General features: G+C 44.0%; 1 protein-coding gene and 2 long non-coding RNA genes across 4 annotated transcripts; 2 read left to right on the top strand and 1 right to left on the bottom strand.

Annotated features, from left to right (window-relative positions):
- Window positions 1–4,250: 4,250 nt before the first annotated feature.
- On the bottom strand, window positions 4,251–25,000 carry LOC106019511 (uncharacterized). 2 transcript variants are annotated; one of them, XR_011809014.1, is made up of 8 exons: window positions 24,542–25,000; window positions 24,017–24,109; window positions 16,729–17,008; window positions 15,991–16,097; window positions 11,016–11,163; window positions 9,985–10,060; window positions 8,991–9,097; window positions 4,251–7,131 (listed from the first exon to the last, which is right to left on the bottom strand). It is a non-coding gene; the product is annotated as an uncharacterized lncRNA (long non-coding RNA). The 2 variants fall into 2 exon arrangements; XR_005265437.2 differs by having other exon boundaries at window positions 8,991–11,163.
- Window positions 21,175–24,148, top strand: LOC119716790 (uncharacterized). Its single transcript, XR_005265438.2, has 2 exons — window positions 21,175–21,503; window positions 22,570–24,148. It is a non-coding gene; the product is annotated as an uncharacterized lncRNA (long non-coding RNA).
- HAND2 (heart and neural crest derivatives expressed 2) lies at window positions 25,000–27,634 on the top strand. Its single transcript, XM_027456405.3, has 2 exons — window positions 25,000–26,125; window positions 26,812–27,634. The coding sequence occupies exons 1-2, from the start codon at window positions 25,571–25,573 to the stop codon at window positions 26,908–26,910; spliced, it is 654 nt and encodes a 217-aa protein (XP_027312206.3). The 5' UTR covers window positions 25,000–25,570; the 3' UTR covers window positions 26,911–27,634.
- Window positions 27,635–27,781: the final 147 nt, after the last annotated feature.

Raw genomic sequence — 27,781 nt, forward strand, 5'->3', positions numbered from 1 at the left:
TGCTTTTGTTCTTATTGATATTAAATATTCAAGACCTTTGTTCCTCCCCCCTAAGCCCTCTCAGAAGATGGCTGAGATGAGGATGGGAGGATGACTTTACATTGTACTCCTTATAGTCAGAGCTCAAATTTGACAAACGTAGGACCTCATCCAAGACCATCTGTTTTATCAGGCCTTTAATCAACCCTTCTTAAGCCATTGTTTTAAAACAGAGGATAGGGATGCATTATTAACTTCTGTAGTCTGGAGGGGGAGAGAAAAACATTTTCCTCTTCAAGTGATATAATATACCCATGTGCTAAACCAACTGAAGCTATTACAAACAGCTTTTAAATACTGTAAATTAAAACTTACCTACAGAATGTGTAAAGCAAAGTAACTTTGAAGAAAAACAGATGAAATGGACTATTAAAGTCAAAGGAGGAGATATATTTGGGGGAACAAGGAGCTCTATATTTGTATTTCAAAATTTTTTTCAACTAATGAAAATTCAGGCTATGTGTTAAACTTTTGGGGAAAATGAACTTCAAATAATATATTCTTTAGACTAAGAAAGGAGACAATTTTAGAGAAAAAAAAAAAAGTATGAGCAGACTGGAACTTCTATTGTACTTAATTTTAAATGTTTTTGATAACTTGAAATAATAAAGACCATCAATATTTAGATTAATACTGAAATGAACTGGCATGTTTAGTTGACCATAACAGAAAGTCACAGCAGTAACAATTCCACATCATTAGCTCCTAAGCAGGTGAAATTCCAGCAAGTCACAGTAAGAACTGGAAGATCGTTGTTCCAAAAGTGAAATCCTTGCCATCTCTGACAAGCAGCTAGAAACTTCAGTATCTTGTGTTTAGATACAGAATCATATCTTGTATCCACATTTAAGTTATTTTTTTTTTTTTTTATTTTGTGTCCCAAAACTGTTTCAACACAACTGGACATGAAGCAAAGCTATAGAAGAATGGCCAAATATTTTGTGTATGGGAAAAAGGAAAGAAACTGTCCCAGTCCTAGATGAGGGCATAACAGAAGACACACAAGTGGCAACGGATGGCTTTGAGCTAAGATTAATGTTCAAAAATAGACCAAGAAGACAATAGCAACATCTACAACAGACCAGGGTAATTCAGACAATGATTAAAGCTGAAGAAAAGGAAATAACCAATGTTGTTAGTTCTTGGTACGTTGGCATTGGGTCTTCTTCACTGGGTGCACAAGAGGCCAAGTTCATAGCTAGCATAAGAGAGGTAAACATAGGAATTTGCATATGTCCCTATGTAGTCAGTTTTCTACACATACTTGGAACATCCTATATACAGCAAAAACGGGAAATCAGTATATGTGCAAATACATCATATTACTAAAATCTGAAGGAGAGGAGGCTTTTTCACCAGGCAACTTGAAAAAGACAATGTGGTTTCTCCAAGATAATGAAGTATTTTAAAGGAAATATTTCCCCTCAACAAACTAAGCAGCATTCATTTCTCTTTCAATGAAGGGATGGTAGATCAGATTCCCTAGGAACAGGCTCATCCTATAGTACTCCACAGACCTACATGTTTTTTATTTTCCTCTCTCCTTGTTGTTTCTCCAGACCAAAGATGATGGTCATTTTGGCACTACCAACATTTCAGATTTCCTTCACTATTGCTTAGATGCTCCCCTTCCAAGGAACCAGTAGTAAGGACAGTGAAGATGTACAGCAGCTCCACAGCTTTTAGCAAAGCAAGGAGAAAAGAGCTCTGAATCACCAGGAGGGTGCCATTCTAATACTTCGGTGCAAGTCATCTTCTGGGTATCAGTGGCTGTTGGAAGAGGTTCACAATGCCTAAGAAATTGAGTAGAAAAGGCAAGACACTTTGTATTCTTTTATTTTGGACAAGCAGAATACTTCTATAGAAATACAAGTGTAATTTAGAACATCCTTTACAGAAAATGAATAAATAAATAAATAAATGGTCCTATTACAAACAATGTCTCTTCCCACTCTAAAACCAGCCTTCATATTAAAAAATGAGTTTTTTCTTCACAGAGATTTTCCTTTTTAAATTGTTGTTTCCTGCATCATTTATTGCGTTCTTTGATCTTGGACTATACCTTTAAATCTATGTCATCTTTCTTAGGCTGTTTAGATAAATGTAGCCTAATAATTTTGCAGTTTTATCTTTAGTAACACAGATAACTATCAAACATTGTTTGCTGTTCAGTTGTGAACAACCACAAGATACTATTTTTAAACCTTCATAAAAGCAAAAAAAAAAAGTTGAAATCATGAAATCACTTAAAGTATAGTACTAGTAGCTATCACCGTAATTGTAAAGAAAACCTATAATGTCATGAAAGCCATTTCTCATGTTTTGTTAATTAAAAAAAAAAAAAAAAAGATACCAAAGAAAATATCTTTACTCCATAAGGTCTCAGCTATTCAAAAGTTCTGTATTTCTTCGCATTAAAATCTGTGACTATATTAGTCAGACTTTTAGTGACAAATTATGTCCCTCCAGCATTTATATGTATTACTTCTAAAGACATTCTGAGTTGTAGATCTCTTTGCAGACAGTAAAAAAAATCTGAGTAAAAGAACTAACATAGAGCAAGGTAATTTTAAAATAATGAAGTATTAGCAGAATTTAATACTTAATGTTACAGAAACAAATTTAAGGAGGTTATCAGGAAGCTACTGAGTAAAAATGTAGCACCAGTAGACATATTTCCACAGACTTCTAAAAAGACAGAATTTCATATCGAGAAGTGTTGGTGGCTTTACCACCTAAGATTTTCTGACACCAATGTGCGTAATGAATGTTAAGAATTCAAAAAGAAAACTGAAGCAATGCTTAGGTACTAGATTATAGTTTGGAAGATATTGTTGAATGTCATTTCCACAGATTCAGTGCTTTACATTGAAAATTTATATTCACTATGCTCTTCAATATATTAAAAAGATCTGAACGAGACACAGAAAAACAGTTAATTATCAGTTACAATCTTTTGTTCTGAACTTTTTTCATAATAGCTCCTGTAAATGTACATATTCAGTAAGTTTAATTTAAACAAGTTTAAGCTCACATTTTCCCTAGCATCATCAATCATTCTTTCTATTGCAAGTGCATATCAAAAATATTGTGCAAACAGTTAAGAGATCAACTCTTCTAGTAATTCTTTCTTTTAATAGGACCTATCAAGTTTGATATATATTGTCTCAGGTGACAACCAAGAATATAGCTACTGTGGAAAATTAAGATATATTTATAGCGCATGAGTGACTCTACTTAGATGTAGGTACCCTCCCTGACAGTGCTTGTGAAAACCCTTATATGTTATCTAACCCTTCACTAAATAACAACTAGCAAATTGAGCTGACAATAATTACTCTTATATTTCTTTTACTGTGAAGGACATGTTCTGCTGCAGTAAATTTCTTTTCTACAAAGAGTGAGGTAAGATAAAATATGAATGTTTTATGTGAATACTACATTCCTGACTCTGTATGAGCAATTTTCTTATGTTGTAAGGATTGAAGAACTAGTCCAATTTAAACACCTGCATTTACCTCAGATATAACCTTCATTTGAACTGAATGATAAGATTGTTTCCTATAGGTTCTAAGATAAAATAAACTGGTTAAATCAGCAGCTGGATAAGTGGCAGAAGTATGAGCCAAGTGAAGACAGAGGAAGAAATGTCTCTCAGAAAAGTTTGCCCTGATCAATATGCTCAAGTTCACCTAATAAAGCTACCTAGTAATCACTCAGAAATGAGTGGGAGAAAGTAGTGGACAGGTAGGAACCACAGCTGATAAAACTGAGTGAGTCCATCATAGGATCACCAAGAATGTGAAGGGGCACTAGACTCTGTGCAATCTCTGTTCTTGAGGGTTTTCATGATCCAACAGAACAAAGCCCTGAGCAATCTGATCTGACCCCTCAGCTTACCTTGCTCTGAGACAGAGGTTGCCCTCCAGAAGTTTCTTTAGCTTTAAATATTCAGCGATTCCATGGCTGAAGATAATCAAAGGCATCTCAGATTTAGAATGATCATCAAGAAGTTTCGAGTTGTTTCTGACAATTTTGAAATGAAGTGTTTGTACCACTCACTTACATGGAAAGTTGTGAGACCGATCAGCTGTTTCACAGATTTTCCAACTCCTGCCAGTTCTCTTGTCTGTGCAAGAGACTAGATAGCTCTGGGAAAAAAAAAAAAAAAAAAAAAAAAAAAAAAAAAAAAAAAAAAAAAAATCCTTCCAAGTATGTGTCTGCCTGTCCATCCGTTGGTGTACTATGACCTAGCACTCATCAATCTTTACTTTTTGAACCATGGTAAGACAATGAAGTTCCCATTTTTAAACTATAAACTGGCTTTACAGGAAAGCTGTTAGGTTTTGGGGTGGAGAATAAATAAGGGATGAGAGAGACCAGTTAGCAATTCACTTTTTATTTTTGCTATAGATAAATATTTGGTGATAAAAGCAGGTACCTCATAATGAAAAAAATCTCAAAGACAAAATTCTTTAGATCTATCAATTTGTAATGAAGTGGTTATCTCAGTTCATCTTCAGCTTTTTGATTAGCATTGTGTTATACTATTTACATGCCTGCATACAAGACTGCATCAAAATTATTGATATGTTTTTCATATCAATAGATGAAAAAATGAGTAAATATATATATTTTTAGTTAACACTACATGGATTTTGAATTTTGTTCAACCTTCATGGAAGTTAAAGAATGTTGCTTTAACATCTTTTGAGGAAGCTCACTAAAAATAAAATAAAATAAAATCAGATAAAGCAGATGACAGCGGACATATCCCATGATAAACATATATATGGACCTATTATTGTCTACTTGTATATTCATACACAAATACACACTTTCCAAATGATAGTTTATTCATCATTTTCTCACCATCACAATTATATCACTGTGTCTTACCTAACCTATCCTTACTTTGATAAAAGGTAATAGGTTGGTCTGAGAAGCAGACTAGTCTTTCAGTTAAGGCTTGTATAAAAAAGAGCAAAATTTTCAAAAAGCCCATAGTGAATCAGAAATCTACTCTACCCTGAGAGTCAATGGGGCTTGAGTGCCCAACACTCTAAAGATATACTGAGAACTTGCCTCTATCCTTGATTAGACATACAGGAAGGCAAAAGGACTACCAGCCAAAATTATCCTCCTGCCTTTCAGTTTTGCTTTTGCCCTAACTCTGTATCTAGGCTCTTTACATACATACACACTCATATAAAAATGAAGTATATGTTTGAATAGACACTGTTTCTTCACTCACACTGAAATACCACTGTGGTTATTTGACAGTTTTCAGGAAAACCACATATATCTGGTGCCCACGTACCAATTAATGTATTTGCCTGTCCTTCCAATGTTGCTGATTGTTCCTTGGGCTTAACCTTAGACAGTGACTTAGTTAAACGCTATATTGAATTTCACCATTTCCATTTGAACTACCTTTCTGGTAGTTCGCTGAAGGGTTTATAGTTATCATGAGTGACCAAAGTACTTGGATGTGTGTACTTAGGTCAATGTATAGGCCTATACATGTGGAAAGGGAGTGAAATCTTTTAAAATAAAACAGCTGCACAAGAAATGGTCAAGCCATTGAAGGCAATATGATAGCTGCTATTAAATCCCACTTTGAGAAGCTTCCTTTAGCTTTGATGATTTTTTTTCATCTCAAAAGTTGCTATCAATTTTTCAGTGACCTCAACTCAACCTCACAAAATCAACCTAGCTTCTAGTCTGTTCGCATTTTCCTTATGTGGTGACAATAATAATAAAATAAAAATAGTAATTTACCCCAAAAATGAATATGACAAAAAAAAAAAAGGATTATTTTGGTTTTGAAAATGAATTTTATTTTGTTTTTGCAAGACCATTACCCTGAGTTGGCTCAGATCAGGATCCCTTTAGTCTAAGGTTCAGGGAGGTTTGGATACACAGTTTGAGACTTCACCTTTAATTGTAACCAAATGCCCTGTCTTACAAGCAACTGAGGGTTACCATAAAGGTGTTCTCAGCTTTTCAGGAGCTGTTGCTGTGCTTGGAATAAAAATTATTTATCCAGTGCTTGCTCAATACAAAGTCTGAATAACTCATATTCTCTATCAATGTTAATAGTGTCTTTATTAAACATCCTTGCAATTTTGGTCTCAGATATTCCCATTCAGGTAGGAAATGAAGGCATAAAAACCATGGTCTCTGTATCACCTAGAGCTGCGCTGCCTACATGAGAGTGGGACCCAGCAGCACAAGTTACACACTGAGCATCTTTTTCTCAGTGCATATGAGACATCCTGCAATGAGATCAACAGAATCCCTATGTCAAAGAGAAGATTTCTTGTGGACCTCATGCTGAACACATCTTAAAATATTACCTCTCCTCAAGACTTAAGTGACTTGGCCAGTATAGAGTTCCTATATTTCAGCCTGGGAAATCTGTGCAGCGTATGTGCACTCCACCCCACACTTCAGGAAGCAACACGTCCTGCTGCACATGCAACATTTCATTGCTCTGCATATTCACAGTAAATCTGACTTACAGAGCCTTTACTGTGTATGTTCCCAATGACTGGGCAGCACATGGGCAGTAGGTCCATTAGACAATCCCCAGAAGTGTCAGTCTTACTGTGCAGGCATGCAGTGACTTTGTCACATGTGCATAATAAATATGATGCTCTCCAAAAGTGTTGGGCTGACTATGAGAGCTCATGCAGTCTTGTGGTTACCACCAGGCTGTGTACAACCTGCTCATAGAGCAGCCAGGGCAGAGCATCTGACCTGCCACAGAAAGCAAACAGCTTGAAATCTTAACAAATGTATAAATTATTCAACAGCTGCCTAAACAATGTTTCTGGGCTGAAAAAAAAAAAAAAAAAAAAAAAAAAAGAGAGAGAGAGAGAGAATGTGTTCAGTAAATCCAGCTGTTTAGTAGTTTTAAATCAGCAGTTTATGAAGGTGCCTCTGAAGCTCATGGTCTTCTCTTGAACATTGGCAACTGCACCTCTATTCTCACACTGGGATAAGTGACCTTCTACCTCCATCTGCATGTTCCAAACCCCACCTCAGATAACGAAGGAGCCGGTTTCTTTCATAGCCTGGGTGATATTTCTAAACAAAAACAAACAAAACAAAAAAAAAAAATCTGTGTTTTTGTAAAGTCAGTGGAAGGACTTTAAAATATACTCAAATCAATAGCTACAGCAGTTGGCCAGAAATGTTAATACTTATAAAGTAAGAATGACATCTAGGTTGATAAGTGCATGGAATACCTGTCTTGAGGATTTATGCACCTCTGTTTTTGCTCGCCCAGAATTGACACAGCCTCTCAAAATTACAGAAAATGTCTGGAGCAGAACTGGGGCATTCGAAGCTACTAATTTTGCTGTCACATCATAAATGCTGTAGGTGACATTTGATTTCTTAGCCAAGACTATCAGCACAGGCTGAGTGAGAGGGATGGTCTCGGAAGTGCTCTGCTTTCCAGCCTGCTCTGCTCTTCACAAAGTCACGCAGCCCTCAGCACCACATGCAGTAACATGCAGCATTGAGTATTAGGTTAGATCTGATGGAGAAAAACAGGAAGTCAGCTTCCCATGTGGAGTTTGTGAGTTCACTTTTCTCATAGCTGGTTCACTTTCTTCTGATGGGATGTCACCCAATACTCCTTGGTACACACAAGAAAAGTTCTGTCTCTCCCACAGACTAACCTTCTCATGGTTACAGAAATTAGCATGCCAGGTGAAGGCTTGGGTTTGCCTGCCAGACTGCCTCTTCCAGAGCAATGGTTGCTGTTTTTCCATGCAGTGTCCAGCTGTTGAACATCCTGATGAGATATTGCACCACTCCACAGGAAACCAGCAAAGATAGTGGAGGGCAGCTAGGTGGTACGGCTGTTTGGTGGGGAGACCTGTTACTGCTTAATGTTCCTCACATACCCACATCTCCCTGCTCACCTATGTGCTATTGTTTTACTTCATATGGAAAAATGTTAATAAAAAAAGCAGAACCACTGTCCACCAAGATGAGGCAGCCACAAGCAAAGTTAGATGTTACACAGTTACAGCTATATGAAAGTGTCAAGAAAAAAACAAGACCATTATTGAAATGTTTTCATATTTTATTTAATTTTAATTTAATTTAATTTTATATTTTATTTTATTTTTTTTATTAAACAAAATATTACAGAAATGTCATCCCCAATTTTATCATAGTGCTATGAATTTTGCATTACATGTATGCTCTTGACAAATATTCTTGCAAGTACAATGTAATTCTGCAACCTTTTTACAAAATCTTCAGAAGAGACAAAAAGAAGTGAACTACCTTGGGGCCAGATTCTGTTCTCAAATGCATTCTGCCTCCTACTGACTTTGGTGGGGGTTTAGATTAAGGATAAAACAAAATGCCTAAGAGTTCAGATTAACCATATTAGTTTGTGAGGTACTGACAAGTTTCTAGGGAGTGTCATTCTGATTTTTACGACAACTTTTTCTCTGAAGGTCTTCAGTAGGAAGACATCTTAAATGAGCACTTGTTTTGGTAGCCTTGCAAACCCTCTGAGCCACCATCAGCAGCAGTGATTCTTCAGTGATCCAAGGACTAGGGAGTTGAACCACTGGGACTGCAGAGGAGGATCACGAAAGGAGTAACAGTGGTGACCTTGTGATTTCATCACAGCTCCCAGTTTCAGGGTGTGATCAAAAAACAGAAGTCTGTGTGTGGTTCTCAAATTGGGAATGGTCTTTAGTGTCCACAAAGAGTTGTAGGTGACTACATTCATGCAACCATAGGACTGACTTAACTTACAGCAAGGGCCAGTCAGATTTTGAATAGGAAATATTGTAAAGTGTCTGCTGCTCAGCTGGAACACATACAATTATACAGAATACATAGAACAGTGTCTCAGTGCTCTGGGGCATGCACAGACATAAGCAGGCTTGTACTCTGCACTTACACTGGGCACTTACCGTGTCAGGAGTCTTTCAGCTATTCAATCACTTTCCCATACTTCTTCCAGTTTTTGCAGTATGTCCTCCTCTCATGCTTCAGATCTTTTCATCCTCTTCACCTTTCCCTATAATATTTTTTACATCTCCTTTCTTTAGTCTGTTTTTCTTTCTCTGACCTTTTCCCTCTCTATTCTTACTTCCAAATCCAGTTTTTGATTTAGCTTCTTTCTCGGACTCTCTATTCAAAGTCTGTAATGTTACCCCCACTATAGAGTGCATCCCTTTTTCCTGCTATTTTTAGGTTGCTATTTCAATATAAGTTTGTTTTTCCTCAACATTCTTAAAATCTCTCTTCTATATATTTTATATATTTTTCATATTCCTTTACTTTCTAAATCATTACACCCTGGTCAGTTCCAAATGTAACCTTCTTCTCTGCTGTTATAGTATCTATTTGTGTGATGCTCTCACTCACAACTTGCTCTACTTCTCCATCCCTTCAGTTCTTAAAGGAAATGGCATACCATGATAAATCTCCATACAAAACTTCAAAGTTGCTACCCAATCCTCTGCAGTTTTCTTCATAACCCACCCCATCAGGAAAAATTTATCTGTTGCCTACATCTTCTCACCAGCTGGTAGACAAGAACTCACATTGCTTAAGAGAGCTAAGGCAAAAGCAGTTTGGGTTCTTTAAATTCATTGGGGTTCCATACATTCTCTATCTACAGCAGAAGGCTTTTGGTTATCACAGGTATTCTCCATTAGAAATGTCTTCATTCTGGAATAATCATTCTATTACATTATCAACACTAGGTATGGAACAGGGTAATATCAATATTGTTCTTGAAGAACAAGTCTGCTTAGAAGACATGATCTATGAGCACATTCCAAGACTACAGTTCTTCAGATGCATATATTTCCACTGAGGATAGGAAAAATACCTGCTCATCTGCTTAGAATTTTGAAGCCAATCCTTCAAAGTCATGTAAAGTGTTGTTTCTCAACCTACCTACTGCTGAAAATAGGGCATGAATCAATGGAAATGCTGCAAGAACTCAGATAGCTGACAACATCCAGATAGATTCCTGTTTTTAATATGTTAGGAAAAAATAAAAAAATAACAAAAAAGAAATAGAAAGAAATAGATCAGATGTATCTGACGGTCTCCAACAAAACCATTTAAAAGCATGTATTACTGTGAAAATTGTTTATCTACCTACTTATCTTTATCTACCACTTTAAACCACAAAACTAGTTCCTTCTATGCTGCCTTTTTTTTTTTTTTTTTTTTTTCTGATATCAGGGAATCACTTTCAACTTCCCTACATCTCCTTTCAAACTAGCAGCAAGGACACAAGATACTCATCTTTCATAGACTTCTTGCAATCTGACAAGAAATTCTTGGACATTCTGAAAGTAAACCCTTGCTCCTTGCACTACCATCAGTTGATCTTTTTCTCTAAGAGGCCACTTCAGCAATCTCTTTGCTTCTTTCAGATCAAGGCCTGATCAAGAACACAAATCCACAGTCCTTTCCACAAAGAATGACTAGAATTTTTTGCACTTAGACTGCTTTTTAGAAACACAAGAAGTCTTTCCCATACAGAAGATATACTTGCTTACAGAGAATTGTGAATTTTGTTTTTTTTTTATGCCACCTAAAAACATGAAGATGAGCAATGTAAGCACCTGTGTTGGTACTTTTCTTCCTCTGCTATATAGAATTTTAAAGTTTAATTGGATGATAATTTCACAGTGACCATAAGGATATGTTTTGTATCTACAGATATATGCCATGAATAACTGCAGAAGTTGCTCCTAGTATGATGACTAAGTAAATGCTAGACGATATATCAAGGAAGTAGTTGATTATTTGCAGATCAAAAATTGGTCTTGAGTAACAAATAAGTTTTCCACTTCTAAATGGCTATCTTTTCTTTTCTTTTCATGCAATAGCAGACAGATTCTGCATGGGGAATAAGAGGATCATAAGATCTGTGAATGGATGGGTAGAGGCTAGTGTTAGCTTGGGCTGCATACCTGGGTCTCCTTTTGTTCGCTGACAGAATTTCTCAGGGCAAGTCCTTAAGCAGAGATGAAGGCTGAACTCAGTGGTAGAGGCTTTGTTTAACATGCTGCTGCATTAAGTCCACCAAACAGACTTCAGATAAGTTGGTAGGGACTTGGACTAGCAACACAGAAATGAAAAGCTTCATTCTCTATTCATGGTCTCTTAAACTATTAACTCCCACTTGAATTGCTCCACTAGATTCTCACTGTAAGGTCTTCAGCCTTTCTTTCGTTCTTTTCTCTTCACTTTATCCTGTTGATTGTGCAGGAGAGCATTCTAGACATGTAGAATTTCAAGCTGAAAAGTCCCTTCTACTGGAAATTTAAATAGATAAGACACTATGAAAATATCTTGCAGCATGCACGTGTTGCGTGTTACAAGGGAGTGCAGTTTCTGCCTGAGTCCAAGCTATTAATAATGATTTGTATGGAGACTAAGTAACAGAAAAAAATATTTAGGAAAAGATTTCTTAGTTCCTATAAGATTGATTCTTTGGTAGGCAACTTTCTTAGTTTATGAAGTAATTTAGAAAGTGCTGTGTTGTAAATTACAAAGTACAGTACATAGCACTCAGGCTAAGGGCAGTTTTGTTATTATGACTGCCTGAGATCTGATAAACTATTATATCTGCCTTTATAAACACTTTATTAAATATCACACTATCGCAAACCCAAGAATGTTGTATAAAAGCAACTTGAGCAATTCAACATCCACTTTTTGTCATAAAAAAAAAGAAATATTCTCTTGATTAGTTTCTATGAAGCATAATAACTGTAAAATAAACAAGATAATCCTTATGTAAACAGCACAGGGTACGTGGAGCACAGAAATGGATAGAGGCACAAAGAACATTCTTGGCTTTAAAACTTGAAAGCAAATTTCCTCTTCATTTAATCTAGTTTAATAATAGTTTTAATTGCAGTATTTTTAAGTCACTGGAAAAAATAAAAATAAAAAAAATTCCTAGTTTGTCGATATATTTTGTTTTGTTTTGTTTTGTTTTGTTTTTTGTTTTTTTTTTAACTGCATCTCTCCTCCAAGGAAGCATCCCCTGGACAGCAATGAATCTTTGTGTTCATGAGTTGCTTCAGATATACCCCTAGATTTCAACTGCCTGGCAACTATTGTTCTGTTCTTCATATGTCAAAGAAACAAGGTTTGGCTTGCCTGCACCCAGAGTAAATGTCTAACCTAGGGTTCACTGGCAACACGCTTTACTCCATATTAGAAAAGCAGCAAGTGTTTCATGGCTATAACCATAGGAAATACAGACTTGTCTGATAATCAGCTCTTTCCCATCTTCAAACATTTCCTTCATGTCAGACATAATGTATGGATTATCCCTGGAGGTCTTTAAAAGACGTTTAGATGTAGAGCTTAGGGATATGGTTTAGTGGGGACTGTTAGCGTTAGGTCAGAGGTTGGACTCGATGATCTTGAGGTCCCTTCCAACCTAGAAATTCTGTGATTCTGTGATTTTAATTTCTTTTTTCTCATTATTTTAATCCCTAATTTTGAAGGCTGTACTTTCCCATACTTGACATTCCCACAGTGACCAATGTCTACAACACTGTGCAAATGTTAAATAGTGAAACTTCATGTGGCCAGCTGAGATGCAGAGACACCTGCCTCCGCAGAGACCATCATTGTGGATGCCAAAGAGAGCAGTATCAGACCTTTTTCAAAAACTAGATAATTCTCAAACATTACTAATTTCCTAATGTCTCTTTTGAACTAGAACACTGACTAAGGTGGTTATGTAAATACTGAAAGGAAATTATTAAATCCTATGGGGTTCTATTTTTTTTCCAAATTCTCATATAAGCATACACGTGTGTGTTAATCAACTTATAAAACATGTTTAACTCCTATAATAAAAATATTAGACATAAACAATGTCAGAATTTAAAGTTCTGTTTTGATCTTATTTATAACCTCATAGCATCCACCCTACAGATAGCAGATTCTCTCTTGACAGCAACCATGGGAATGTGTAGTAGCAATCAGTATTTAAAATGGTTGGAGTCCAGGCTAAAGACTGGGGTGCACTGAAAATTCCCCAATGTTTTTAATGGAAGACAGTGAGGGAGGAAAGGACAGTTAGCTTATTTTCCAATGTCTGGTATAGAAACACTAGAAATTCTAAAAGAGTCAGGAAAGAAAGAATCTTATTTAAAATTATTCTTTCAAAACAGTGACATAATTCTGGACTAATATTTCAATCATTAGATCATAATTGCTGGATTTCATAGTTTTTTAGGTTAAGGGAAGAAAAAGAAAAAAAAAGAAAAAAAAAAACTACTGTGCAGTTTCATATTATATTACTCATTTGAGCACTTCCAAAAATAAGTAATTATGGTTCCTGTGATCTTGAAGATATGCAACATATAACTACAGTCATTATTTAATTGGAAATGTTACTGATTTTATGAGAAAACAGAAAAGTGTATGAGGGTCTTTCTTTACCATTTGCTGTTAGGCTACCTCTGGTGATTCCCATTTTGTCATGGCACATAAAGGGTAAAGGTTATTGTAGAAAAAAATGTCAGAAATGTCAGAAAGCAATCATTGAAAAGGCCTGTGCCAGTCAAGCCTGGGGTGTTCCAGCCTACTGGAAGATAACCTGTCTCCAGACTCTTACCCATAGTCTAAAGAAGGAAGCAATCCTTCCCCATAGAGAAAAGTATTTGAGCATATTGTACCTACTCTTTTACAGAAGCTGGATAAGCATCAAGGTTTTTCACTTATACTAATGCCATCTTTCATCTAATTTACCATTTATACACCATTTCTGAAACCCCCAAATTTAACCTGTGGCAGATTTATGAGGAGTCAGAGTGAGAAAATAAATTTAACTTCCATTATTAACTGCTAGGTAGCACTGTACACACTTACACACTCCTATGGCACATTATGCTTTCTTAGTCATGCACCACCTCAACATAGATTAGGTCAGTGTCCTCCCAGGGATTATTTTCCTGTTTTTTATTATTATTATTCCTTTATCAGGAGGGTGGATGCAACATTTGCCACATTTATACATTGTTATATATTTTTAGAGATAGACCAACAGGCAAGAGCAACAAAATGTCTTGCAGATGTACCACAGTGTTCAGTGCAACTCCACATTTAATACAGACTGCGTTTATCATTAGTCTAGAGGGTAGAAGCATAGTTATGTCATTAGCACAGCAATTAACGTGTTATGTGGTAGTCAATAAATGTAATTACTTGTACTTAAACAGAGACATGTAGTTTAGCTTACACAAGAGAAACTAACCCAAGTTAGCAAGTTTTTTTTCCGAAACGATTTTTAAGGGGAACACAAAAGGGAGGAGGTTTTCTCCTCTGGCTTTTCAGAAGAGTTTCTAGACCACGGTGCCTCTAATCAGGATTAGATGATAGCATTTGAAACACAGGCAGCTGGGGCTCTGTTCACCACTCTCCCTGGTTGCAAAGCTGCGTTGCTGAGCTGATAACAGACAAAGATTTAAAAGCCTATCCCAGGCACAAGCTCATCTCTTTGGGAGCTGTCTTGGTGATATGTGGGTGAACCTCTGCCCAGTACACGTGGCCTAATGGTCACAGAGCAGCATACATAAGGAATACCATTACCTACAAAGGTATTAGGAAAGTGTTCCCAGCTGAAATCCTTTATCCAATTCCAGTTGTTGTTTGAACAACAAAAACATTAAGGGCAGCATTGTTCCATTTGCTACTGTGTAAAACAATGCAATGACTGTTTAGAATCACGTTTTGTTTCATGAGTAGCTGAATTTACTGTGGGAGTAGAGAAGCATTTACATCCAGAAAATATGCATTCCTCAAAGCAGATGTTTTTGATTTTAATAACATCAGCCTGTAGAAATGAATATCTGAAATATTCTGATTGCTGTGTGCATGTTGCTGTTTAGGACTAACACTCCGTTGTGGTGGGTGTGTAGAAAGATTCAGGAGCCACCAGGAGAAATAAGCTGCTGCTAACTCAGCTACCAAGAATAATGCTGCATTTTTTTTTCTTTGAAAGTCACTTAAAAATGCCCTCCTGTGCAGAAGAATGTCATTTTATGCACTGTAGATATGCTGCATTATAGATCCATAGACCCCTACTTTGAAAATTGCACATGTAAAATTGTTTGCTGTGTGCGCCTTTACTTTTCCACACATGCAGCCCAGATGTGCGCGTGCACATATCATACGAAATGGGCATGTTCTGTTTTTACAAGTTAGGACATATCTTTAGGAACTGTGCACCAATGGAATTGGGGGAAGCCCTTCATGGGCTCCAGAATATGCAGGGCATAGCCCCTGGCTTCCAGCTAAGTAAAGATGTATGTATATCCAGGGCTCAATTTTCCCACTGCTCTGTCTATACTGAAGACTGCAGTCTAGCATAGAGCTCCCTGAAGTGACTATAAAACAGTGCTTGCTTCAGCGCAGTAGCACAGACCTGAGTCCAGGCTAGCTTCTCAGTGAAAAACTGAGTAAAAATAATCTTTGTGTTCTGCCTTTCTAAGCAAGACTGCTCATTGTATTAGAGCCAGCTCAAGTACATATAAATTATTTCTTTTAACAGTACACACTTGCAAACCTTAAATTCATGTAAATGGGAACCACTTTCCTAAGCAATCCTATTGCCTTAAGCAGGAAGACTTTTGCTGGTGAGGACTGTGTCTGTCAGTTTTTGTGGTCTTTCTTTTTTCCATGGATATATTTTGTAGGTGTTGTTCACTGCATGGCTAGGATTGGCATATCTGATCTGCAGATCCTTCTACAGCTTTCTTAATAAATAAATAAATAAATAAATAAATAAATAAATAAATAAATAAATAAATAAATAAAAAGGGTTCTGAAATCAACTCTAATCCATTTTTTAAAAATGAAAACAGTAATAAGATTTCCATTTAGCAACATATAAGAACATTTTTAACTTAAATGACTTACTTTTGAAAGAATAAATGCATCCACTACCTCTGCTTTCTGCTTCCATCACTGCTGGAGTTCCAAGTGACTGATAACTTAGGAAGCCATGCTGCCTGCATGTCTGTGTGCTGAGAACGGGAAAAAGCTGGACTGTGAGACTACACATGAAGTCATTTTACTCAAGTGCTGCACTTCTGAATCACAGAAGCCCAGTAGCAAACCACTGGACCTAGCAGCTATTCTCTGCTCTCTTGGTGCCCTAAAGTAGGATTTGGGTGATCAGAGTTAAGCCAAATCAGGACTTGATAATAAGAAAAAAAATAAAACAAGGCACGAAGTTAGCAAAATATTCCTAGCACCTGAGAAGCAGACTTGCTAGCATTGAACGAAACAGTTTTAGGATGTATAAATGCCATTTTACAGTGGAACACGACCCTTAAAAATAAATTCTCTGTAAGGCAGATTTTTAGAGGTACTGAGATGCAGAGAGCTGCGTATTTTGGTTTCCAAACATATCTAGGGCTTAAATCATCAAAGGGATTTATATGCTGAACCTGCGCATACTTCAAGGAGCATTAGACTCCTTGCCACTTTGAAATCCTCCCCCTAAAGTATCTGTCTTTATTTTAGTATGTGAATCTCTCTATAAACCTGGCCCTGTGAAACCAAAGCTGTGTTTCAGCTCCACGGGTGGATAAACGATCTCAATCATTAATAGTTTGGGAGGAACTAGAAAAAAAAAAAAAATAACAGCCTTACGTGTTCAGATGGATGGTAGGGCATTAATTCTGGCTTCAGGTTTTGCGTATCTGTAAACCATGGGAGGGCACTGCCAGTGGCACCATAAATAACCAGAACATGCCCCTGCAGCGGTCAGACAGGAACCCTTGCGCCAGTGCCGCTCCCGTGCGAGTCCCGGGGAGCTCTGTCTCTGGCCGGGGGGGGAAAGGGAGGGGGGGGGACAGGGGCGGGTGTCCCCATCTCGGCGGCCGGTGGAGATACGGGGCGGTTTTTTCTCTGCAGGCGTCTTTGGATGTACCTGTAAAACAGCTGAGTGGTAAACCCGTTGAATCCTCGTGTTTTTGCTGCTAGAGAGGATCTATAAAAAGAGATTTATTGTCATATTTCCCTTTTGTGTTGTACCGTTCCTCTCCACCATAAAATATTCTCGTCGGTTTATGGCAAAGCAAATATAGCAGCTTAGTTCGTAAGCGCCCAAGTTTCCCTCTGCTGCACGCCGGGTTTCAGATGTAATTGAATTAACTCCTATTTTTGTTGACACCAGCGAGCGGGCGTCTGCCCCGAGCTGCAGCAGCGAGGCTTAGAGAGCCGGAGTTCGTGCCCAGGGCTTGTAATGCGGGGACCCAAGTGCCCCTCGAGTCTATAGGAAACCGTCCAAGCGGTTTTAGCTTTTATTCTTCCTGCAGCAGCTTTAAAGCGGCTTTATACACCAGTCAAACAAGAGCCAGCAGCTGTGGAAAAATCTAACAAATCATAAGGGCGGTTTAACGGGGAGAGAGGGAGCGAATCCCGCAAAGTAGAGGGAGCCGCTCGGGGAGCCGGCTGCGGCGACAGCCTGGCCCCTGCCCCAGGCCGGGGGACACGGGGGTGCGGGGGCACCCCATGCGCTGGGATGCTCAGGGCGCCGCACGAAGCTCGGGCAGCGTTTGGGACTGGCCGGTTCTGCTCTGGGATTTTTAACACACCCGCCCCTAAGCCCCCCTGCTAAGTGTCCGCGGGGCCGTGCGGGGAGCGGGCGAGGGGGGGCGAGGGGAGCTGGCCCCAGCGGGCAGGTAGCTGCAAGCCGGCCCGTAATTACAAAGCAAACAAGGGTGAAATATTGGGTCGGCCTCGCCCGTGACAAGATCTGCGCGTTTTGCCGCCAATTTGTTTGTGGAGCTCTATTTAAAGGCGCTTGATTGAGGAAATGTTGAAAATAGCAGTTAGGGTTTCCCTAATGAGACCTCTAGAGGAAAGCAGTGGCATTCAGGGGGCTCGGGGGAGGGGGGGACCTTAACCCTTTCCAGCCTGCCCCCAGCCCGGCGGGGCTCCTCCGGCCTCCCCATCGCCCCCTGCCCTCCCTGGGGGCGCCTCCAGGGCTCCCCACCCCCCAAGCCTCCCCTCGGACCCCCTCGGCCTTTCGCATCGCGACCCCCGGCGGGCTCTTGGGGGCGGTTTGGGGCAGGGCCGGGGCAGGGCTGAGCATCCCCGGCCCCTGCCGGCAGGGGAGGTCGGGGACCCCCCCTCCTTATCCCCCCAGGGTGCGCCCCGGCAGGACCGCGCCGTCGGGGCCGTGCCTGGCGGCCGCTCCCCGTTTGCCGGGCCGGGTTGTGGAGTGGCTGCGGGCTGGTGCTTCAGGAGAAGCAGGGGCCCTGAGAAAGGCTGAGACGGCTGGGAATGTAGTGAGCAAGTAACGAGATTTGTCACATTAATATGCCCCGCGCCGGGGCCTTGTGACACTCTTCTCCATGCATTCATTGCTCCCTTTTCCCTCACCGTGTGAGCCTGCCCCGGCACTAATGCCCGCAACCTCCCATACACTTCCATGCTCAATTAGCGCCTGTCTGAATTCCCTACTAAATACAAATGAGATCCTTGGTAAAACGCATGTTGATAATATTTTGAAAGGTGCTAATGCCCGGGAGGGAGAGCGGATTTCAGCCCTCTTTCAGGTTTCTTCTTCGAGTGCTAACACTTGAGCGACATTGAAATCTCCCGGCCGGCTCCCGGTTTTATAAATCAACTCGAGTGCCGAAAAAAAAAAAAAAAAAAAAAAAAGGATGGCTTCGGAGCTGCCCTGACTGCAGCCTGCGGGGCCCTCAGATGCTACCCAAGGCACGGCTGCTCCTCCGCCTCCTCGGCCACCTCGGCATCACACTGCACTCTCGGCACTTATGTTGAATGTAGAGATACATACCTGGACCAAGATCAAAATGGTCCTTTAAGGAATACCTAATAAAAAAGGGGGCATTGTCTCTTCCTAGAGGGAAGAGAAATGAAAAGCAGAAAAACAACGTGTTGACTTTGTAAAATATGTTCTGCGCGGGGACGTAAAATAGTTTTTTGTTGTTGTCGCATTTACACCCAACGTTTTGGCCACGGCTCCGTTTCCCTGCAGGTTTCAGGAGGTAAATGACACTCGGTTCCGTATTTCTCTGCTTCTTCAGCTACTTTCCCAAATAAATTTTTTTTTTTTTTTTGGTGTGCGAGTGTGCCGGCGAAGGAGAAAAGGAGAAGCAAAGAAGCGTTTTGCATATGCACGGCTCAGCTCTATCATCTGCAGGAACGTATTGCACAGGACGGCCTCGCGTTTCCAGTAAAGTCTCCTGCCTTCTATTTATGTTATGCCATTTCTGTTTGTAATTATTTTTATTTTAATTTTATGTCATTTTTAACAGAAGCCAGACCGTTTTTCCCTCCGTGTTTTGTACACAATGCTCTCTTTCTCGATAAGATGTTCTTTCCTATCTTTTCGGTTTTTCTTTTAAAAATGTTTATAGTTCCCCACGAGCAATTCTCCAATATTTCTCTCTTGTATTTTAAGGACTTGTCCCTGTCTTACTTTATTTGTTTGTGTGAAATTTAGTTTGAAAGGAGATCAGAGAGAGCAGGAGGGGTTTGTAATAAGAGAATGACCAAGTGACCTAAAGGCTGATTATATGTCATTAACTGGAGACTCGGTGTATCCAAATTACCAAAAAGACCTCACTCAGCCAGATCAATTACACCGAGATACTCGTAGAGGAATTGCGGTTCAGGCAGCTACACAGGCTGATGCCTCCAACAAGTGTGCAGCCGACTTGTGCAGCAGTCGGCTGCTTATTTTTAAAGCCCAGCCCGGCCGGGCGGGCCGGACAAGGGGTGCTGCAACAGGTACACGGCGCGGGGGCACCGGGAGGACGACATCGACTTTTTGGGGCGAAATTGCCCCTAATTGTCGGCGCTCCGGACGGATCTTTTTAAGGCAAGCTAGATTGCCTTTGATCTGTGAAAACCGCTTAAAGCCCAGCCTTGTTAAATGGGCTCTTTCCATGAATAACGACAACAGGAGTGTTGAGTTTTGTCAGCCTAAACTCCAAACGATGCCAGCCTAACCTCCAACGCTTCCTCCAAAGCGAGAATTTCAGATGCTGGAGGAAAAATATTCATTAATAAAAGCAATGACACTCGCGAGCTAGTTCACCAGCGCTGAGCTCAAGAGCAACTTCGAGATGCTCTTTCCCAGGAATGCAAAGAGCATGACACGGAAAAAATGTGTGCGTGTCCTCAGACACACGTGTGCGTGGTTATACATGCGTGGATTGAGGAGAAGGCCAACCCACCAAATACTGCGCTTTCACTGCGGGATCTGAGCAAGTCTTTATTGTTCTTCTGAAGAAGAAGGGGTTTCAGGTTGAGTTCGTTGTGTTTTTCTTTTCTTTCTGCGATTCCTTTGCACGGTCGAAACGCAACTCTGGATCCTCGGTCACAAATATAAGCAATCCTCGAATAATTGCTTACACATGCAGGGGTAAAACGCGTACGGTCCCGCGCTTACCGCCAATCACTGCGACTCATAAAATGGTCAGTGTCTTGGATTTTTCTCGTCTCTACTCTTTTTTTTTTTTTTTTTTTTTTTTGTATACACAACGGCTGTGAGATTATCATGCCTGAAATATGTGGGCGTTCATTCCCGATAATAGTAACGTAAACCAGGGTTCCTCCACCTCCAATGGCAGCAATTAATTCGGGCCTGGTGGGCCCAATTCTGCCCTCTGCCCTACACGTTGGAATAAAGGTTGCGTGAGCGTAACTGAGGGTATAAGTAGGCCCATTAGGCACAAGTCCTTTTCATTAACCCACGCTGACAGGTTGACCTTCAAATGATATTTCTCCGGTGCCTCTTAAAAAAAAAAGAAAAAAATCCCCTTTCTAGCGGGTTTGCGCTCTTCTGCGAACTCCTAAGCGGTGACCCGGGGAAAGCAAATGCCGCATCCTTGGGCCAGAGGGTACCTCGGCTTCCCCAAATTCATCCAAGAAGCATCCCCCTCTCCCGCACATTGGCTCGCAGGTCAATGACATCATGGACTCCATAAATTCAAATGCTATTTCAAGCCCTGCGCCGGGCGGCTGAGCGATGTGGTAGGCAGAAACCCAGGAGGGGGCAGGAGAGCAGGGCTTGGGGGTGCCCTTGGGGTGCCGGGGGGCGGATGCTGCCGGGCTGAAAGGCACCGCCGAAGAGAAGGGAGGAGCCGGGCGCTGCCGCTCGGAGTGGGGACAAGCGGGGACGGGCGTCGGGAGCTCCCCGGGCGGCCTTGCCCCGGCCAGCATCGTGCCCCCCAAATCGCCCCGTCGGTGTCGGGCACCCCTGGGGAAAAAGGGGCAGAAGGGGAGCGAGCCAAAGTGCTCGCCACCCCCGCCAGGCGCTTTTACGCCCCTGGGCTGTTGATGAAAGCGCCCGGCCCGGCGTGCTTGCGACTCTCCCGCCCGAAAGCCCCGAGCAGATGTGCGCTTCCGACCACCCAGCTCCGGCACCTCTTCCCCGTTTCCATAAGGTTTCGTCCGACTGTGAGAAATTAGCTTAATTCGCAATTTAGTTTAATTCACGCAAGAGCGGGCTGGGACGGTCTGGGGGTGGGAGCAGGACTCTGTTGTTTTCTTATCCCCAAATTTCTCCCTACGTACGCTTGCTTGGCCGGGAGGAGCGAAGCGACCTGGCGATAAGTGGCCCCGACTCCCTCCCCACTTCGGCCCCGCTCTCCTCGGCCCACGGGGGCTCCCCGTTGACGGGACCGCAGCGACCGGGGGCAGCTCCGGCTCCGCGCTGCCGCGGCTGCCGGACTGGGGAGGCGACAGCCGCGAGGCAGCAGCGTGAGGCAGAGGCACCCCCCTGGAAAAATTAAATAAATAAATAAATAAATAAATAAATAAATAAATAAATAAATAAATAAATAAATAAATAAATAGCCGGGGGAGGTTTGGGGGAGGAAGGGAAGGGGGTGGGGGGTACACCAGCCTCGGCACAGTCGCCACCAAAATTTCTTAATTACGGCGGGCTAGGAGAGTCCTGTCTGGCAGCAGAGCCCGGATAAATCCCCGCCTAACGTGCAACCATTTTGGCAGGGAAATAAGTGACATAAGGCGAGAGCTTCTTTTTTTTTTTTTTTTTCTTCCCTTTTCTAGGCGAATGATTTGTGAGCGAAAAAAAAAAAATCAAATCAATAAATGGAAGATGGGCAAAACGCTCGGGCTTTTTTAGCGGACTCTTCTAAACCTCGTATTGGGAAAGTCACTTTGGGCTGCAGCGGTTTGAAACGCGTTGATCAAACAGAAAAGGCTATTATCCCTGATCGGGCAACCTGGGTAGTTAAAAGCTGAGGTAGTACACAAGAGCTGCATTTGCTCTAAAACTCACTTTATAAAATGCATAAACAACCGCTGGGGGATAGGAGGGAAAATTATATGTAAGATCCTGCTGGGTGCTTTATCTAGAGACCCTCTTTCTCCAAAGCCAATTAAGCAATAATGATGCTAGCTTTGGAGACTGGTGTTCCGATCAATATCTCCTGTATCTTTTATTACTTTTTCTCTGCGTCATGTTTTCCGTTTCCTTCATCACAGGAGATGTTATCGGAGTCACCGTAGTGGCTTGCCACGGAGACTGTCACAGTTACAATCCAGCCCGCAGTATTTTGGAAAGCTCCTACACAAATAAGGAGAGTGCAAAGAAACACGACCCTATTTGCAAGCCAATATACCTTTCCGGCCTTGACAATGTCCGCTTCTTCTCCGCATGAGGGAAAACACCGCAGCAAAACAAAGCCAGAGAACCGCTGCAGAAGCTCGGTGGGTTTCCAGCCTGCTCGCTGCAGAGCTGGTACCCCGAGAGGCTGGGACACAGCGTGCCCGCGGCCTCTCTGCATTTTCAAAATCTGCGCCGGAGATGCGTTATTTCCTCGGGGTGATACAACATGTGTGCACGCAGATCGACACAGAGATATTTATCGGTCGTTTTAAGTGCCGGCATGTGTGCGTACGTACGGATGTCCGCGTATTTACATACGTCCTACATCTGGACTAGCTTTTCACTTTCATCCTCCGTTTACACCCGGCCGCACACGGACACGGGCGCAGGTTTAGACGCCCGTATGCCGAAGCTCCTGTCCCCTGGGCACGTCCCGGGGCCGGCCCCAGCCCCGCTCTCCCCTCGAGCTTCGCCCCAGGGGTTCCCGCAGCACCGCAGCCCCGTTCAAAGCACCGAGGCCGCTCCTCCTCCGCCGGCCTCGGCCGCGGAGCCCGCGGCCTCCCCGCCGCTCCTTCTCCCCCGGAGAGCCCCCAGCCAGCTTGAGAGCCCCCGGACCCCCTCGGCCGAGGGCGGCAGCCCTTCCCCAGGCCCTCGGGGGCAGCCCGTGTGCTTGCCGCCGGCGCGGAGCTGCTGCCCCCCGAGCAGCGTTTTGGCCGTCCTTTCCCCCGGGGCCCCCCCAGAGGCGTCTCCGCAGCCCGTGCGGTGGATGCGGAGAGCGCACGGAGCTCCTGCGAGAGCGGGGCTTGCGGTTCCCGCTGCCTCCTTTGCAGCCTGCTCCATCTCTATCTTTCTCTTTCTTTAATTTATGACCTCTCAGCTCCTGTTGACACAGTTTTCCACACTGCCTATATTGTAGGATCGCATTGTAATATACGCCGAATCAGCTCAGTCGTCAGCCAGCACACGGAAGGGTGGGTATTTGATATTTCACAGCTATTTAGGAACGCTCGGCTCCATCTGAGGATGACAGCAATTCGCCTCGCCTCCAAGTTATCCGTGAATTACAGCTCGATATCTGTTTTCCTTTCGTAACGTCTTGGAGATTAGCAAAGCGAAACACCTAAAGAACCACGGCTGCTCTCCTCCTGGCCCGCCTGTTAACCCGACGTTTAACTGTTCCCTTTCGATAGCTAAATCTGCTTTCCACAGATGCTGGTCTTTTTTTATTGCAGAAGCAGGAGCGCGGAGAAATTTTTATATATTTGTTAGTAAAAGCTAGAAAATAAGCTCTGAACATGCTGTAAAAAATATTCGGTTACTTACCAATCAGCCTAGTTAAACAAGCATGAAACTGATTTCAGGAGCATAACTGAACCGGGTGAACACTGGTCGAGGTGCGTGCCCGCAGCCGGCAAGCTGGAAGAGAATCGTTTAGAGTCGGTTTTATTGCTATTATCTCAAAGCAATTCTTTCTGGAAGAAAACACCGTCCCTGGCCAAACCCCGAGCCCTCTGCTCGGTCGGGGCGCCAGCAGCCGCGGAGCCGGAGCCAGTCCTCGCTAACGCGAAAGGCAAACCCGGTGACAACGCAGAGCAACTTCATCTCCCTCCTCTCGGAACCTCGTTACTAGTGATCTCTTTGTGTATATTAACCGGCAATAAAAATATAAGCCCGAGTGTTGCTGGGGCATGCCTAGCACAACCGGGCAATCGATAAAGTGCCCTCTGAAGAGGTTTTTATGTGTTCCTCTACCGGACCGGCACAAAGCGCTTTGTAAAAGCAACGACGGAGCTTACCAAGCTCTCACACAGATTTTTGCCAAGAAAAATCCTCGCATCCATACTGTACCTGGGTTGAGATTATCCGATATTTAAGTTTTAATGAGTTTGTTGCTTTTTTTTTTATATAACGAAGATTTTACAGTAAGGCATCTGCTAAACACTTGCATTAACCTCTGCCTCCATGATAATTTTTCCCCCCTTGTTTTAATTACATTATGGATGCGGAGGGGCAGCCAATCCTAAAAGAGGAGCTCGGCAATTAGCAGGGCGAACATCAAAAAGTTTTATTGCGGAGGGCCGCGGGCCCCGCCCCAGCCGCCAGCCATTGGCGGCCGCCGCCTCTGACGACATATATTAACCCGAGCGGCCCTAAACATGTAGCTGTACATGGAGATCGGGCCGGGGAGCCCTGCCAGTGCCCCGCGCCGCGCCGAGCCCCGCCGCCCGCCCGCCTTCGCCTCCGCGCCCGGCCGAGCGCCGCGGATGCCCCTGAGGAGCGGGGGGCGCTGAGCCCCGCGGCGCGGCGCGCAGGGATGCTCGCTCACTCCCGGCACTGACGGCCCCCACCGCCGCGCAGGGCAGCGGGGAGAGCCCTGCCCGCCCTGCCCTGCCCGCCCCGAGCCCGGGGGCGCATGGAGGGGGGCCGCGTGTAAGTACCACCCGGCCGGGCCGCCGCGGACTTGGCGAGAGCGGAGGGAAGCAAGAGGCGAGGAAGATATCCCGGGCTGGGAAGCCAAAGCCGTTTTGTTTGGTCGACTTCTCTCCATAGCCTTTTTTTTTTTTTTTTTTTTTTTTTTTTTGGTGGTGTGTGTGTGCGCGCTTCCTCGAAGACCCAGCCCCGGGCGAGGAGGAGGAGGAGGTGGAGGCACAACGCATGAGCGGCGGCGGCGGCGCCTGGGGAGGGGGGATCGCTCGGGCACCCGCGGGGACTCTGCAGCAGCGCCCTATGGAGAGGCGGCGGGCAGCGGGGCTGTGCTGAGGGGTGAGCGGCGGGCAGCATCTCCCGCCGGAGCGGCGGGGGGTGGGGGCGGGCGGGGAGGGGAAAGCTTTGTTTTGGGGCCCCGGGGGGCGGGGTGGGGCGCGCTAGGGAGCGGGGATGAGTCTAGTGGGCGGCTTCCCCCACCACCCGGTGGTGCACCATGAGGGCTACCCCTTCGCCGCCGCCGCTGCCGCCGCCGCCGCCGCCGCCACCCGCTGCGGCCACGAGGAGAACCCCTACTTCCACGGCTGGCTCATCAGCAGCCACCCGGAGATGTCCCCCCCCGACTACAGCATGGCTCTGTCCTACAGCCCCGAGTACGCCAACGGGGCGCCGGGCATGGACCACTCCCATTACGGGGGGGTGCCGCCCGGGAGCGGCCCGCCCGGGCTCGGGGGGCCCCGGCCGGTGAAGCGCAGGGGCACGGCGAACCGCAAGGAGCGGCGCAGGACTCAGAGCATCAACAGCGCCTTCGCGGAGCTGCGGGAGTGCATCCCCAACGTGCCCGCTGACACCAAGCTCTCCAAGATCAAAACCCTCCGCCTGGCCACCAGCTACATCGCCTACCTCATGGACCTGCTCGCGAAGGACGACCAGAACGGGGAGGCGGAGGCCTTCAAGGCAGAGATCAAGAAGACAGACGTGAAGGAGGAGAAGAGGAAGAAAGAGCTGGTCAGTGCTCCGCCACGGGCCGCGACGGGGCGGGGGGGCGATGCGGCTCGAAGCCGGCCGCGGGGGGGTCCCAGCTGCGGGGCGGCGGGGCGGGGGTCCCGTCCCATCCCGTCTCGGGCCGGGCCGGGCCCCGACGGCTCAGCCGGGCTCTGCTCATCGGGGGTGACCCCGCGGCCCCAAACGCGCGGCCGGGAGGCGCGGGGCTCGGCGGCTTGAGCGCGCTGCTGCGGGGCGAGAAGCGGTGAGAGGCGGCGGGGAGCTGCGGCCCGCTTCCAGCCCGGCCCGGCGGCACCCTGGGGCCGCCCTCCCCCGGCTTTCGGCGGCGGCTCTGCCGCCGCGGGGCCGCTTTTTGCCCGGCGTGCCGGTGCCCGCCTCCCCGCGGGCCCGCAGGGGGAGGCTCGGCGCGGCCTCGCCGCGATTCGGCGAGCCCCGAGGTCCCCGCTGCGGGCCCGCACGGAGCGGCGGAGTGGGGCGAGAGACCGCGGCGAAGCCCCGCGGAGGCCGTCCCGAAAATGCTCCGCAGGCCTCCGCCGGAGCCCGCGGCTCCTCGCAGCTCTCCCGCTCGGTCGCAGTAGGAAGCGGAGGAAGCTCTCTAATCTTTTTTTTCTCTCCTCTCCCTGCTTTGTTTCTCTCCCTCCCTCCCTCTCTCTCTCCCCTCTCCGTTCCTTCGCATCCTGTCTCCCCAGAACGAAATCTTGAAAAGCACAGTTAGCAGCAACGATAAGAAAACCAAAGGGAGGACTGGCTGGCCGCAGCATGTCTGGGCTTTGGAGCTCAAGCAGTGAGCACGACAGGACTGGAGGAGCCGTCCTCTCAGTCTCGGTAGCGAGCTCTCCTCTGAGGACTCTTTGTATTTGGAATCATCCAGTTTATTTATGTGCAATTTCTCCCCCCACCCCCCCAAAATGTGGATATTTGAAGGAGAGGGAAAAAGCATTCCATATATGAATATGAAGAGGAAACTCCAGCTTGGTAAGGGGTAACGTCTCTAATAGTTCGTGAATGTTATTTGCTCTGTATAAAACACACGGGGAAAACAGAACCGTAGAAAGAAAAAAAAAATCCCTCCCTGGCATTAGTGTGTATGTGAAGTGTATCTTTAATACTTGGCCTTTTGGATATAAATATTCATGGGATTATAAAGTTATATTTCAACAGAAGCAGTTGCACCAATGTTTCGGTTGACTCGGTATTTAGTGTTGTAATTTTGTTGTGGTCGTTCAGTATTTGAAGATGTTTTCAGCAGTTATTGGTTATGTGCACTTCCGTCCGTAAGGGAAAAAGTGGAATCTAATTAATATTGAAGGTGTAAACGTTGTAAGTACTCAATAAACCACTGTGTGTGTTTTTTACAAAAAAAAAAAAAAAAAAAAAAGGAAAAAAAGGAAAAAAAAGAAAACCCAAATCTTTTTATGTTTTATACCTCAAAATGTTTTGAATAACAGCGTTGTTTATGGCTTTTTTTCATAATATTTAAAATATTCGGAAGTAAACTAAATTATAAAGATGGCTCCGAAGTTTATTTTTAAACAAGTGACTGAGGGAAAGGAGGGGTAGAGGGAGGGATCTCGCCAGCCCTGTGAGTGTCGAACATGCAAACGGCAGTTCGGCAGAGGAGAAATGCCTTGCGGTGGTGTTCTCCAGGCAGGAGACCTA

Source organism: Anas platyrhynchos, chromosome 4 (genome assembly GCF_047663525.1).
Source record: "Anas platyrhynchos isolate ZD024472 breed Pekin duck chromosome 4, IASCAAS_PekinDuck_T2T, whole genome shotgun sequence".
NCBI classification, from domain to species: Eukaryota; Metazoa; Chordata; class Aves; order Anseriformes; family Anatidae; genus Anas; species Anas platyrhynchos.